The sequence below is a fragment of the Rissa tridactyla genome, chromosome 19 (genome assembly GCF_028500815.1).
Source record: "Rissa tridactyla isolate bRisTri1 chromosome 19, bRisTri1.patW.cur.20221130, whole genome shotgun sequence".
NCBI lineage: Eukaryota > Metazoa > Chordata > Aves > Charadriiformes > Laridae > Rissa > Rissa tridactyla.
Window position 1 is genome coordinate 2,690,371 of NC_071484.1, and position 13,317 is coordinate 2,703,687.

The 13,317-nt window shown below is 60.3% G+C and overlaps 1 protein-coding gene across 5 annotated transcripts; it reads left to right on the top strand.

Annotated features, from left to right (window-relative positions):
* Positions 1–2,031: 2,031 nt before the first annotated feature.
* LOC128919289 (myosin light chain kinase, smooth muscle-like) lies at positions 2,032–9,605 on the top strand. Of its 5 annotated transcripts, none has more exons than XM_054224503.1 (11): positions 2,032–2,070; positions 2,663–2,743; positions 3,105–3,250; positions 3,650–3,740; positions 3,870–4,073; positions 4,522–4,739; positions 5,150–5,273; positions 5,352–5,504; positions 5,679–5,799; positions 5,883–5,973; positions 6,362–6,714. In XM_054224503.1, the coding sequence occupies exons 3-11, from the start codon at positions 3,235–3,237 to the stop codon at positions 6,526–6,528; spliced, it is 1,185 nt and encodes a 394-aa protein (XP_054080478.1). In that variant the 5' UTR covers positions 2,032–2,070; positions 2,663–2,743; positions 3,105–3,234; the 3' UTR covers positions 6,529–6,714. The 5 variants fall into 5 exon arrangements, with proteins under 5 accessions (XP_054080478.1, XP_054080480.1, XP_054080479.1 ...); XM_054224505.1 differs by lacking the exon at positions 2,032–2,070 and adding an exon at positions 9,498–9,605 and having other exon boundaries at positions 2,568–2,743; positions 6,362–6,536; XM_054224504.1 differs by lacking the exon at positions 2,032–2,070 and having other exon boundaries at positions 2,568–2,743; positions 6,362–6,536; positions 6,633–6,727.
* Positions 9,606–13,317: the final 3,712 nt, after the last annotated feature.

A 13,317-nucleotide genomic window follows, 5' to 3' on the forward strand; every position in this document is an offset into this window, starting at 1 on the left:
CAGCTAAATCCGCCCCGCGCCCCACAGCAAGGGGGCTGACTCAGCCCGGGGGCTGGGGTGAGCCGTGGGGGGTCCGGTGGGGCACCCCATGGCGGGGACAGGCGGGTTCGGGATGTGGGGGGGGGGGGGGCAGGGGGGGTCACCTGGAAATCCCATCGTGGCTCCGCCAGTAGCTCCCCCGGGCGGCTGGGGGACGACGCGATCACCCAAGGGGGTAACCCATGGGCGCCTGGGCGCGGGCGGGCGCTACGGATTAATTAATTCTTTTTCTTATGACTTCATTTAATTAATTAATTAATTTACGATGCGGGAGGGGAGGACGATGTCCCTGGCGGGTACTGCACCGCCGGACGTTTCGGATGCGCCGCCTTCCCCGACCCCAAAGGGAAGGCGCAAGACGGGGGTCGGTGGCCGCCAAGGGAAGCGCTGCCGGGAACGAGGTTCGTTCCGGAGGCTGGAAATTCCCCAAGGATGGAGGGATCTACGCGGCCGCCCCCGGAGCGGCTCCTTCGCCCTTGCTCCTTAAAAATCTTCCGGCTTTTCCCACCGTTGGTCTTAAACTCCTGGGGATGCTCCGGGAGAGGAGATCGAGGGGAAATTAGAGCTTGAAAATTAAACGTTGTCCCCACGCGGGCTCGGGGGAGGCTGAGCCGGGCTGCGTTCCCCTGGGAATTAAAGGCTGGGAGCGGGATAACCACCGGTGCGGGATGAGGGCCGGGGATGGCCGTTCTGCCCAGACCCACGCTTGGCCTTCAGCCCTTCGTTATCCTCATGGATGCCGGGAAAAAAATATATCTGTATCCATTGGTGGGAAGAAGCTGAGTCCGGAGGGTGTGCAGGGCGGTGGCCCGTCACCGTGGGGTCACCCAGGTGCCCCGTGGCATCCCCAGGGACTGCGGCGTCACGGGGTCGTCCCATGGATGCGGCTCCATCCAGAAGGGTGGGGAGCGGCTCCCGAGGGATTCACCCTCCAGCCGAGCGCCGGATCCCGGCGTGTCCTCGCTGTCACCCCTCCACAGGTCCCCCCAGACCCCAATTTTTTTTTTCCCCCCTCCCAGCCATTTTTTTTCCTGCTCATTTTTCCTGCACGTCACCGGGACCAGCATCGGGCCAACACTGACATCAAGTGGCTGCTGGGATCCCTCACATTCCAGGGCTGTATCCTGCCTCTGGGAGCAGCCCGGCATCACCCCCACGGCCTCATCCTGCCCTGCCGAGGGGCTCGGAGCCAAGCGGGGTCGGGAGCCACCACTGGCGATGCCGGACATCATCCCGGCCGTGTCCCCACCGCCAGGCAGGATGCGGCCAGCCGCGCTCCATCACCGCCCCACTGCCTGTCCCCAGCCAGGCCACCGCCGTGTCCTTACTCCTGTCCCCAGCGTGCCCGGCCACGGCAGTCGATATCCCAGCGGGGTCGCGCTGAGCGCGCTGACGGCATCGCCGAGCCGGGAGCATCCGCCACATCCCTCGCCCACGAGTGGGGACCCCCTTCCCGCCCAGGCCACGGCACCCCCACCCCGCGGCTCTGCCCCGCCGGTGGCAAGGTCACGGTGATGGGTGAGCGGTGAGGCGGCGGTGGCTCTGCCATCACCCCGGCGCTGGGGACGCTTGTCCCCGACGCTCTGCCGGCGGCCGTGGACTTTGCGCGGAGCGTGGGAGCGGCGGCGGCGACGCTTCTGCTGACGCTGGCAGAGCCCCGCATCGCCCGCGAGACCCGGCTTGGGACAGCAGGTAACCCCGGGGTGACACCCCCCCCTTCTCGGGGGGACGCTGTGACATGGAGCTGCCCCAGGAGGACACATCCCCCCCCCCGCTGTGCTGCCGCCCGATCTGCGGGTCTGGAGTCAGCTCCGGGAGGAAATCAGGGTGTTATTCCCACTTTATAGCAGGGGAAACTGAGGCACGGCAGCACCCTGGGTGCCGGAGTGGCCGTGCAGTCCTGCTTTTGCGGAAAAAAAGGCTGGAAAACCCCATTTTTCCTTCAAACCACTGGCTTCGGAGGCCCAGAGGAGTTTTGCAACACCACATTCCCCCGGAGCCGAGCTCAGCCGGGGAAGCCTGCAGCCCGGGGTGGGTTTTGGGGAGAGCGGTGGCTCCGGCGGGGTGTTGGCTGCAGGTGGAGGTGGGAAGAGGGGATCAGGTGTGGGGGCTCAGCCCATCTGCGGGACCCCACCCGGGGGTGGGGAAGGAGGCGGGGGTGTGCCGGGGCCGGGCTGCCGTGCATTTAGCTCCCGAGAAGCTCCGAGGCTGGGATACGTGCTGGGATGGCTGAGCTCTGCCATGTGATGAGGTGCGGCAGGTCTCTGCAGATCCCTCCTTGGGATTTCTGTGGCCAAACCGTCCCCCCCCACCACCCCCGGTGGTGTCACAGACCCACGACCCCGCGTGGTGCTAAATGGGGTGTCGGGGGGGGTTTGGGACCATGGCGGTGGATGCGGTTTGGGGAGGGCTCAGCGATGGTGCTGGTAGTTGTTTATCCCCCAGTCCGGAAACTCTCCGCTGGGAAGGAAAGGGAGGGGAGAGCCGGGGCTGTTCCCAGCACCGCCGTAGCGGGAGGGATGCTCCCGGCTGTGCCCGGAGACATCCCCGAGACATCCCCATCCCTGTGGTCCCAGCGGTCCTCAACTCCCAGCATTGCCCCTTCCTTCCGCCCCCCCCCCAGCTCCCTGATGGCTCCCCAGTGACCGGGAAGGATCAGGGACCTGCTGGTGGCCTGGGACAGGACGGAACCGGACGGTGACAGGTCAGTGCTGTGGCTTTTGGCTTGGGGTTTGGGTGCTGACACCCATCGCCTTTGGGTGCCGTCACCCTGTCCTCCTGGATGGAGCGAAGAGGGGATGTGCGTAAGGAAACAAGTCCTTTGCCCTAGAAATGTGGCTTTTCCTGGGGATTTCCTGGCTGATGCAAGACGGGGCACGGGAAAAACGTTGGCTTTGAGCCGAAGGCGCTACTGGGAAGAGGTTGTCCCCACCTGGGGAGGGTCCTGGCTTTGGGATCGGGTTGGGCCCCTTCCTGGGTCTCTCTGGGTCCATCGGGATGTCGGCTCTTGGGTGGGACGGGAGTGCGGGTCCGGGTGCGGAGATGCCGGTGGTCTCGCACGGCAGGGAGACGGTGCGGGGCTCCGGGGAGAAGCCGGAGCGGACACACGGGCATCGCCTGCCTCAGCACCCCCAGCCCTGCATCCAGCACCCGTCCTGACCGCGCCGGCGCCCGCCGGGAACTGGTGGCACCACCATGTCCCAGGCAGAAGGTACGGAACGGCCCTCGGTCTGGCCCGGGGGAGGCGCAGGCTTTGCATGGGGACCCCAGAGCTGGTGTGAACCCCCCCCACCCCCCCCCCCCAAAATCAGCACCACTCTTCATCCTATCCTCTTTAATGGCCTCTTTTCGCTTGGGTTTTTGATCCTAAAAGCATCTTTTGCCCCAAAACCTGATTTGCAGGGTGCTGGGCCACTCCAGGAGCTCCTGTGGCAGAAGCCCCTGTCCCCATGTCCCCTCCCTGGTCCCATCTGCACCGCGTGGGGGGGTAGATGGAGCTGGGGGGGGTAGGGGGGGAGCACAGAAATACGTGCTGGAGGGGAAGCGCAGGCAGCTGGTCCCCAAAGCGTGAGGGATCCGTGCACGGACCACCCCACTCCATCCCTCCCAGGAGGCGAGGAGACCTTTGAATACCGCGATGTGGTCGTCAACAGCCAGGAGAAGGTTTCGGATGTGTACACGCAGCTGGAGAAGCTGGGAGAGTGAGTGGGGGTCCCAACGTCCCCCTCGCTTGGGGGTGGCCCATGGCTGTCCAAGGGATGGGGGGATGCAGGGTGGTGGTGGCGGCGGTGGTGATGGCTCCTCCATCCCTCCCCCCGGCTCCCTCCCAGGGGAAAATTCGGGACGGTGTACCGGCTGCAGGAAAAAGCCACCGGCAAAATCCGAGCCGGGAAATATTTCCGGACGCGGACGGCTAAAGAGAAGCAGGCAGCTCGGGCTGAGGTGGAGCTCATGAACCTGCTGCATCACCCGCGCCTCGTGCAGTGCCTCGCCGCCTTCCAGGGCCCCGCCGAGCTGGTGATGGTGATGGAGTAGTGAGTGAAGGGGGGGACAGAGTCAAGTTTGGGGGTGGTGGGGACAGTGCTGGGCTCTGCCAGGGAGACCATTAAAGGTGGGGAGGGGTCCCTGCACTGTGGGGTGTTGGCATGGGGCGTGGGATGGAAGGAAAACCTGTGGATCCTGGAGGTATGGGTGGTGGGATGTTCCCAGACTGCTGGGTTCCCTGGTGGGGCTTCTCCTTGGGGCTGGCAGACCTCAGTAGGGTCCCCCCCACTTTGTCCTCCCCCAGTGTGGCAGGCGGGAAGGGATCCCGGCACTGTGGGGTGCTGGCGTGGGGGGCAGGATGGATGGAGAACCTGAAGACCCTGAAGATGCAGGTGGTGATATCCTCCCAGAGTGTTGAGCCTGGGTTCCCTGGTGGGGCTTCTCCTCCTCGGGGCTGGTAGACCCCAGCAGGGTCCCCAGCACCATGTCCTCCCCCAGCGTGGCAGGCGGGGAGCTCTTTGAGCGCATCGTGGACGATGACTTTGAGCACACAGAGCCCAGCAGCACCCAGTACATGCGGCAGATCCTGGAGGGGCTGCAGTTCATGCATGGCCAAGCCGTCGTCCACCTTGACCTCAAACCCGAGAACATCGTCTGTGTCAGCCCCAGCAGCCACTGGCTCAAGATCATCGACTTTGGCTTGGCGCGGAAGCTGGGTAAGCGAGGAGGGGGGGGGTCTTGGGGCACCAGGGCAGGGGCTGTCACCATCACAGGGACACAATCCCTCTGGGCACGTCAGCAAGGAGCTTGGCATCCTCCTGCCCATGCCTTTGGGACAGGCAGCCCCGTGGCACCAGATCAGGGCCCTTTCTGGTGACTGTGAGATGCTCTGGGGAAACCTGCGTGTCCCCAGCCCTGCCTCTGAGGGGGAGACCCCTGAGACCCTCACCCCTGAGGGTGCCCAGCACCCAGAGATGCTCTAGGAGATCACCAAGACCTGTGATGGGTCCTGGAGGACCACCTGGATGCAGGGGCTCATCCACCTGGCATGCATTGGGGTGCTGCTGGGCTGACCTGGGGAGCTCCCAGCTGGACATTTGCTCCATGGTCTCCGTCTTCTTCACAGCTCCAGAAACCCCTGTGAAGGTGTTACACGGCACCCCTGAGTTCATGGCTCCAGAAGTGGTCGCCTTTGAGCCCGTAGGCTTCTCCACGGACATGTGGAGCGTTGGTGTCATCTGCTACATCCTGTGAGTGGCCTCCTGGGGACAACAGGTCAGGCAGGAGGGGGCTGAGCTGTCACTCATGTCCTTGTGTCACCTCTCCAGGCTGAGCGGGGAGTCCCCCTTCCAGGGGGACAATGACATGGAGACGCTTAGCAACATCACAGCTGCCCGGTGGGACTTCGAGGAGGAGACCTTCTCGGAGATCTCCCAGCAGGCCAAGGACTTCATCAGCCAACTGCTGCAGAAGGACCCCTGGTAGGACCTGGCGGGTGGCTGTGGGGTGCTGAGATGGAACCGGGCTGGCTTTTGGGGTGCCAAGGAGATGGGAACTGAATGGGGTCGGTGGAGGGGATGCTCCATGGGGCTGTGCCAGCAGCTGAGGGTCTGATGGTGGAGAGGTCCCCTTGTGACCACCTCGTTTGCCCCCAGCCGCCGTCTCTCCAGCGCGGGGGCTCTGCTGCACCCCTGGCTGCAGCAGCCCCAGCCCAGCACCACCAAGGCGCTGTCGAAGGAGAGGATCAGGCAGTTCTTGACCCGTCGGAAGTGGCAGGTACCTGGTGGGGGGGGGAATGATGAGGACGTGGGGATGAGGGTGGCTCTGGTGGGGCTCAGTGCTCCTTCTCTTCTCTCCAGAAAACAGGCAAAGCTCTGCTGGCCCTCAACAGGTTCACCCTGCTGTCCCAGAGCCCGGAGAGGAAAGCATCGGAGGCTCAGGATGAGGAAGGTGATGGCCCCCAAAGCGTCATCCCCAACACACCCCATCAACCCACTCTCTCCGCTCTGCCACCCCCAACTCGTGCTCCCGGGTGGCTTCCCACGCTTTTGTTCCAACCTGCCCCCGTGCCACTGAGCACCCGGCCACGTCCCCGGTGTGGCATTGCTGCTCCAGCTTCGGCGCCCCAAGGTCCTCTCCATCCCCGAGGAGCAATCTCCGATGCAGCTTTGGAATGGGCGCACCCTGCTCTGTGGGGCTGGGATCTGTGTGGGACTCTGAGATCCAGAGCTGATCCCCGCAGGACCTGGTCCATGGGTGCCACGTGTGTTCCTCCAGCGGCGGAGGGAGGTTGAACTTGGCCAAATCCTCACCTTTCCCTCTGTCCATCTGCCCACAGACCTGGGCTGCAGCCCGGAGGAGAACCAAGCCTCTGGGTCTCTGCTCCAACGAGGACCCAGCTTCTCGGAGCTGCCGGCGAGCCAAGAGGAGGAGGAAGGTGGGAGTGCACGGGAAGCAGAGGGCAGTGGCAGCGTGGCCATGTCACCCCAGCCCCGGGCCACCTAGAGCAGCTGGTGAGTGAGGAGCGGGGAGCGATGGGGGTGACGCCTCCTCCAGCAGCTCTGGGTAGACCCGGACCCCAGGGCTCCTCTCCTCTTGGTGAGCTCTAGGGTGCCACGGTGTCCCACGCTTGCTGTCCCCACCAAGGAACCAGCGATCCTCTCTGCGTGGCCGCCTGTCACCAATAAAGCACCGAGGATCTCTGCACTCCCTGTGCCGCTCCTTTTTTCCCCCCACAAAAAAAATCGCTGGGAGGGGTGGGAAAGAGCTGCCCAAGCTGTGTCCACCCTTTGGGAGCTGGCACCAGGCTATTCCTCCACCTGGGCCACCACCCTTATCTTCTCCAGGAGGGGTGGTGGCACCGGGACTGAGTAGGGGACAGCTCTAGCAGCTACCCTGGTGACCCCTGCTTGGAAGCACCTTCCCTCCTCATCCAGGGGGGACGGTGTTGTGTCCTGAGCCCCCAGGCAGGAGGAGCCAGGGTGAGCCCTGGGGCTTCTGGTCTCTCCCTTTCTGGGCCAACTCCGGTACCAGCAGGGCTAGAAGGAGCCCAGAAACTGCCCTGTGACCTCCAACCTCCTCCTAAGGAGGCAACTTGGGCAGAAATTGGGGTTGGGGCACCCTTCTCCTTCAACAAGAAGTGCACAGACTGGGGCCTGGGCTTGTTCTTCCCCAGTGCATGCTGGGGGGCGCCCAGCTGGGCAGCAGCTTGGCGGGAATGGACCTGGGCGTCCTGGTGGACACCAGGTTGACCACGAGCCAGCAATCTGTCCTTGCTGCAAAGAAGGTGAAGGGTGTCCTGGGCTGCATTAGATGAGGTGTTGCGGGCAGGTGGAGGGAGGTGATCCTTCCCTTTATTCAGCACTGGTGAGGCCACACCTGCAGGACTGTGTTGTGTTCTGGGCTCCCCAGTACAAGAGAGGAAGATGAAGAGGCTGGAGCACCTTACCTATGAGGAAAGGCTGAGGGAGCTGCCTCCAGCTCTGGGGTCACCAACAACAGAAGGACACGGAGCTGTTGGAGCGGGGCCAGAGGAGGCCCCGGAGATGCTGGGAGGGCTGGAGCCCCTCTGCTGTGGGGACAGGCTGAGAGAGCTGGGGGGGTTCAGCCTGGGGAAGAGAAGGCTCCGCGGAGACCTTGGAGCCCCTTCCAGTCCCTAAAGGGGCTCCAGGAAAGCTGGGGAGGGACTCTGGAGCAGGGAGGGGAGCCATGGGACGAGGGGGAATGATTTTAAAATCTGGAAGAGGGGAGATTTAGGTTAGAGATTAGGAAGAAATTTTTACCTCTGAGGGTGGTGAGCCTCTGGCCCAGGTTGCCCAGAGAAGCTGTGGCTGCCCCATCCCTGGAGGGGTTCAAGGCCAGGTTGGACGGGGCTTGGAGCAACCTGGGCTGGTGGGAGGTGTCCCTGCCCAGGGCAGGGGGTGGCACTGGGTGGTCTTTAAGTTCCCTTCCAACCCAAACCATTCCACGAAATACCTGAAGGCTGGTTAGGATGAGGAGCTCTTCTCAGTGGTGCCCAGTGGCAGGACCAGAGGCCACGGGCACCAACTGAAACACAGGAGGTTCCATCTGAACCTCAGGAAACACTTTTTTACCGGTGACGGAGCGCTGGCAGAGGTTGCCCAGGGAGGCTGTGTGATCTCCATCCTTGGAGATACTAAAAAGCAGTCTAGCAGTGATCCTGGGCGACTTGTGATGGACCAGCTGACCTCCAGGGGTTCCTTCCACACTCAACCACTCTGTGATTCTGTGAAAACCTACCTCCGGTTGAAGCTGGGCTGGGGGCTGCTCTCCCCCAGCACATGCTGGAGCTGGAGGGCTGGTGAAGGTGCCCTGGTGGGGTCGGAGTGGCCCAGGCCTGTGCCCGCTGCCACCGGGTGGCCGTGCCACACAACGCAGGGCTGAGGCACACTTCGACCCTTCCTTCCTCTTCCTCCTCCCCTGCTGAGCGAGGCCACCAGGGGGTAGGAGAAAAGTGTTGTTTTTATTAAGCAGAACCGAATCCGCCCACTCTGGCAACCACAGCGGGGACGCGCATCTGAGAGCTCTGGCCACGATCACCCACGGGACGCAGATGAAAGGGACACCAGCCATCAGAGCCCCTCCTGGAGCGGTGATAACGAACCCGCTTTCGGATAGTTTGCTGAACCCTCTAGGAAGCTGATGGCCACCAGGGCAGGAGGTTTCCATATCGGGATTCGGCATCCTGCTGCCTCTGGAGAGGGACAGAGCAGCCGGAGCGCCTGTGACCCCTTGCTTGAGGGACACTTCATGCCTCTTATCTGCTCTGCTTTTGGGCTGACGGAGAGGGATGCTGTCACCTTCCTGTCCCATTTTTGTGGTGTCGACTCTCCAGCTGACAAGGCTTTATCGGCGCCCAGGCCCGACTTGAATTTTTGCGGCAAAAGCCTGTTCCTGTGAATGACGTCCACGGCTGATGGCTGCTTCTGGGTACATCTGACCACGGGAAGGAAGCCGGAGGCTTGGTGGTCTCTTCCCATGTTGGATACAGCAGACGGAACTCAAGAAGGAATTTAGTTTGGAAGCGGGTGCCCAGACCTACATCTGGAGCACGGGGAGCCCTTTTAGAGAGGCCCCCTCCCCACAACGATGGTGTGGCCACCTTGATGTTTCCATTGCCCAGCACACTCTAGGTCATTCCTCACAGGGTTCAACCCTGGCTCTTTAATGGTCGGGTGAGACATCTCCTGAGAGAGCTCACGTTCTTTCTGTTCCTCCCGTGTTTTCAGCAGGAGAAGTGGCTTCACTGCTCTGAGTTGGAGGAGAAGCTCCTTAGAAACAAACAAACAAACAAAAGTATTCCATATTCGCTCCTCGGCATTTGTTTTCCCTTCCCGAGTAACACAGAGGGGCTGAGGAACCCCTTTCTCCTCTGCTGCTCTTCTCCCGATGTTCACACACATCGTATCCTAATTTTTGCCCGTTATTTATTCCGTGTTTTCCTCGTTACACAGACTCTGAACTCACACGCATCCCCTGGGAGCCAAGCCGAATGCCTCCAAGCTGCAGATGATAAGCAAACACCAAGTTACGTATAATCAATCCCTTGATGAGCTATTTACCATGTGACATTACCAAAATATTTCTGGTTGGGGACTATGTTTATCTTCATCTGTTTTCCAAACTCCTCCCAGCCCTGAAAATCCATGTCCCAGAACTCCAGACGTGAGTTTTCTCTCTGTGATCCTGTGGTTTACACGGTAAACATTGATTTACCTATAGAAGAAGCTGATTTACCTACAGAAGGCACACATTTCTTCTCCTTCCACTGCTTCCCCGGGCTTAACGCATTAAAATGTGCCCTTGAGAAAGCAACGGGCTAAACGAAGAGCGGAGTTAAACCTGGAACTCATTACAGCCGCCGAGAAATTCAGCAGCACTGAAAATAGAAATCCAATCTCAGCACCTTGGAGACAAAGGAATTAAGATCTTGACCCTTCCATCAAGGAAGGCTCTTGGGTTGACCTTCACTTCAGCCGCACAGCTTCGGAGAAGGCCTTCAAATGGGAAATCCTCCCTGGCGGTGGAGAGGAAGAGCGATGATCTGCTTGCGAGGGCAGGTAGCGATAGGCCGAAGGGCAATGGTTTAAACTAGAGCAGGGCAGGGTTAGATCAGCCATTAGGAAGAAGTTCTTGACACTGAGGGTGGTGAGACACTGGCCCAGGTTGCCCAGAGAGGGGGTGGAGGCCCCAACCCTGGAGACATTCAAGGCCAGGCTGGATGAGGCTCTGAGCGACCTGATCTAGTTGAAGATGTCCCTGCTCACTGCAGGGGGTTGGACTAGATGGCCTTTAGAGGTCCCTTCCCACCCAACACGTTCTGTGATTCTACGACCTTGGGGAACCTTGAGAAACGGTTCCCTCCCTGTCTCAGGTACCCCTCGGTCCGGCTCCGCGGGGGTGCGTGAGGTGGGGGTCAGCTGTCCAAGCACCCTCAAACTTCTGGAGCTGAACCCTGCAGTGCCAAGTTATCACGATAACCTTGGGTTTATTTTGGGCTGCGCAATCGAGGTCTAGGAATGCTCTTTCGGATGAGGAAATGTTGCCTGCGTAGGTCTGACATCGAGAAATAGTATTTTTATTTTATTTTTTTTTGTGGACCTGAAGATTCAGGAGAAAAAACCAACAGAAGAGCACTATGTCCTGCTTGAGTGTTTTCCAGTGAATTAAAATGAATTAAGAAAGCAAACCTAAGTCTGAAGTCAACCTTAATGTTAAAAAAAAAAAAAAAAAAAATAATTAGCCCTGGGCACGTCCTGAAGACTATTATTTGAACACGTCATTTCTAGAATTTTTTTTTTTAAGGACTATTATAGCAGGGAGCGAACAGCCACCAGGTAATTTCAGTTGTCAGATAAAAGCCTTCGCGTACCGCAGGTCAAACCCCGGAAAAGTGGTGAACGCAGAGAAGACACGAGAGCACGAGGACTTGGTAGCAACAGATGCCAAGGCAGTTACATGAGGACAGAAGCTGCAGGTGATGAGGGAACACCAGGAACACCCGAGTTGTGACACACTCGTCCCTCAGCAAAGCTCCCTGAGGGAAGCGGGGTGTCCTCACCTCTCAAAGGACATGGCCAAGTCCTGGCCAGGCTCTGGGGGAAGGTCAGGAGGCTCTTTGTGGTCACAGGAGCTCAACAACCATCACCCCAAGGTGTGGTGCCCAGGATGGGTCGTGCAGGGCTGGCCCGAGAGAAGGGCAGGGTCTCACCAAGGCACTCTGGTTGGTCTACCACCTCCAGAGGCACCTCAGCCTGTGGGGCTGAGATGAGGGGTGAGCAGGATTCTCCCCCCACCTCATCCTCCTGGTGCAAGGACTGCCATGTCCTACCTGCACCAAGGACCTCCAGCACTGAGGTCCAACACAGACGCCAGGACTGGGGGTCCCTCTTTGCAGCTCAGGGCCCTGCCTGTGGGGATCAGCCCAACCCTGAATTTCTCGTGAAACACCTCCCTGAGCACAAAGGGCCACAAGCCCTGGTGCACAGCCCCCATTTTCTGCCCAGCTTTCACGGCCTTCATCTCGCCGTTGCAGCCCTTGCCATGGCCAGGAGATGGTACCATTGGCCTCATCCCTGCTTCTCCTGGGGATGGGGAGCCACAGCTGTCCTTCAGGTCAACCCCATCCTGCCCAGCCCTGCCTACTGCGCTGATCACTCTTGCCCTTGATATGGGACATCCCACCCCAAGTCAGGAGGGACCTGGTGGGGCCTTTGAGATCAAAGCCTGGCACAGCCTGTCCCACCACCACCACCTTGTCCTCACCGGCTCTTCTGGGTTGGGGTTTCCACTGCTGCCCTTCATTCCCAGGTTGGGATCCCATCCCTGGAGCTTCCCAGCAGGGAAGGTCCTTGAACCATTTTCCAGCTGTGGTCAGGAAGGTGTTGCCAGCATGAACATGGGTGCTCCAACAGCACCCAGGTTTCACCCCGGCATGTGGGTGGGACGCTCATGGTGGGATCCAGACCTTGAGGTCCCCACAGACAGCCTGCCCCATAGCAGAGCCTGTTGCGGGCGTGGGACAGCTCTGGGTGAAAGCCCTGGTCCTCACGCATGGTCCTGGTGACATCTGTCCTCCTGGGAACACCTCTGGGACAGCGTCGTGGTGGCCATCCCCATCCCCACTGAAGTTTGCAAATCAGGATCGGGGAATTAAATGCAAAATATTTAATGAGCTGCTGAGATATTTAATGAAACGATGAGATTTCAGCTGCAAAATTGAGCTTTGGCAAATGAGAACAAACCCAAATGTGGGTGACCCCGATTTCGGCGCCGCTGAGCCGCTGGCGGCTCATCTCCGACCTCCCCAAAGCCCCGGAGATGATGGGGAGGAGGCAGCGTGGCGGCAAGGGCAGCTCGGGAGCCGGTGACGGCTGCCTGGCGCGTCCCCAGGGGTTGGGAGCTGGGCTTTGCGGAGGGCGGAGGGGTTGGTAGAACAGGTCTGGCGTGTTCCCCTGCTCCCTGCGGTGCCGAGCGCCGGCACCTCGGCGGGTCCTGCCGAACCGGAGATGCCACCCGGAGCTGGATGGACGTGGTAACGCCAGCGTCTGGCCCCGGGGTGGCGCGGGGGGAGTGCCGGACCACGGCGGATCACGGGGGTCCCAGGGTCCCATCTGGATCCAACCTCCACCCATCCCACAGTGGGTCTCTCCTCGAGCCTTAAATGTCACCAAATGCACCGAATCTCACCAGAAATCTCACCAAATCTTGGCAAGTATTGTCAAGTCTCACCAGGTCTGGGCAAATCACTTCAAATCTCGCCAAATCTTGGTGAAAACGCATCAAATCTCGCCAGATCTCGGCAGAATGCATCCTGTCTCAGCAGATCTCAGTGAGACTTGTCAAGCCCTGCCAAATCTCAGCAAATCGCATCAAATCTCGTCAGATCTCATCAAATCTTGACAGATCTCGCCAAATCTTGGCAAAGCTCACCAAATCTTGGCAAAGCTCACCAAAGCTCACCAGCTCTCAGTCAATCTCGTCAAATCTCGCAAAAATCTCAGCAAGTCTTACCAAATCTTGCCGAATCTCAGTAAATCTCACCGAATCTCGGTAAATCCCACCAAATCTCGGTAAATTTCAACAAATCTCGCCAAATCTCAGCAGAATAACGCCCTTCGCGTCCCGGCAGTGGCAGGAGCCACGGGGAGACGTGTGGGTCCTTGACCTGGGCGGGCAGGGAGCCGGCAGGAGATGCGCGTTGACGGGGTGGAACCCGCTGCCACGTCCCCGACTGAAGGTGGCAGGCGCGGCGGTCCCCGGGGAGAGGCGTCG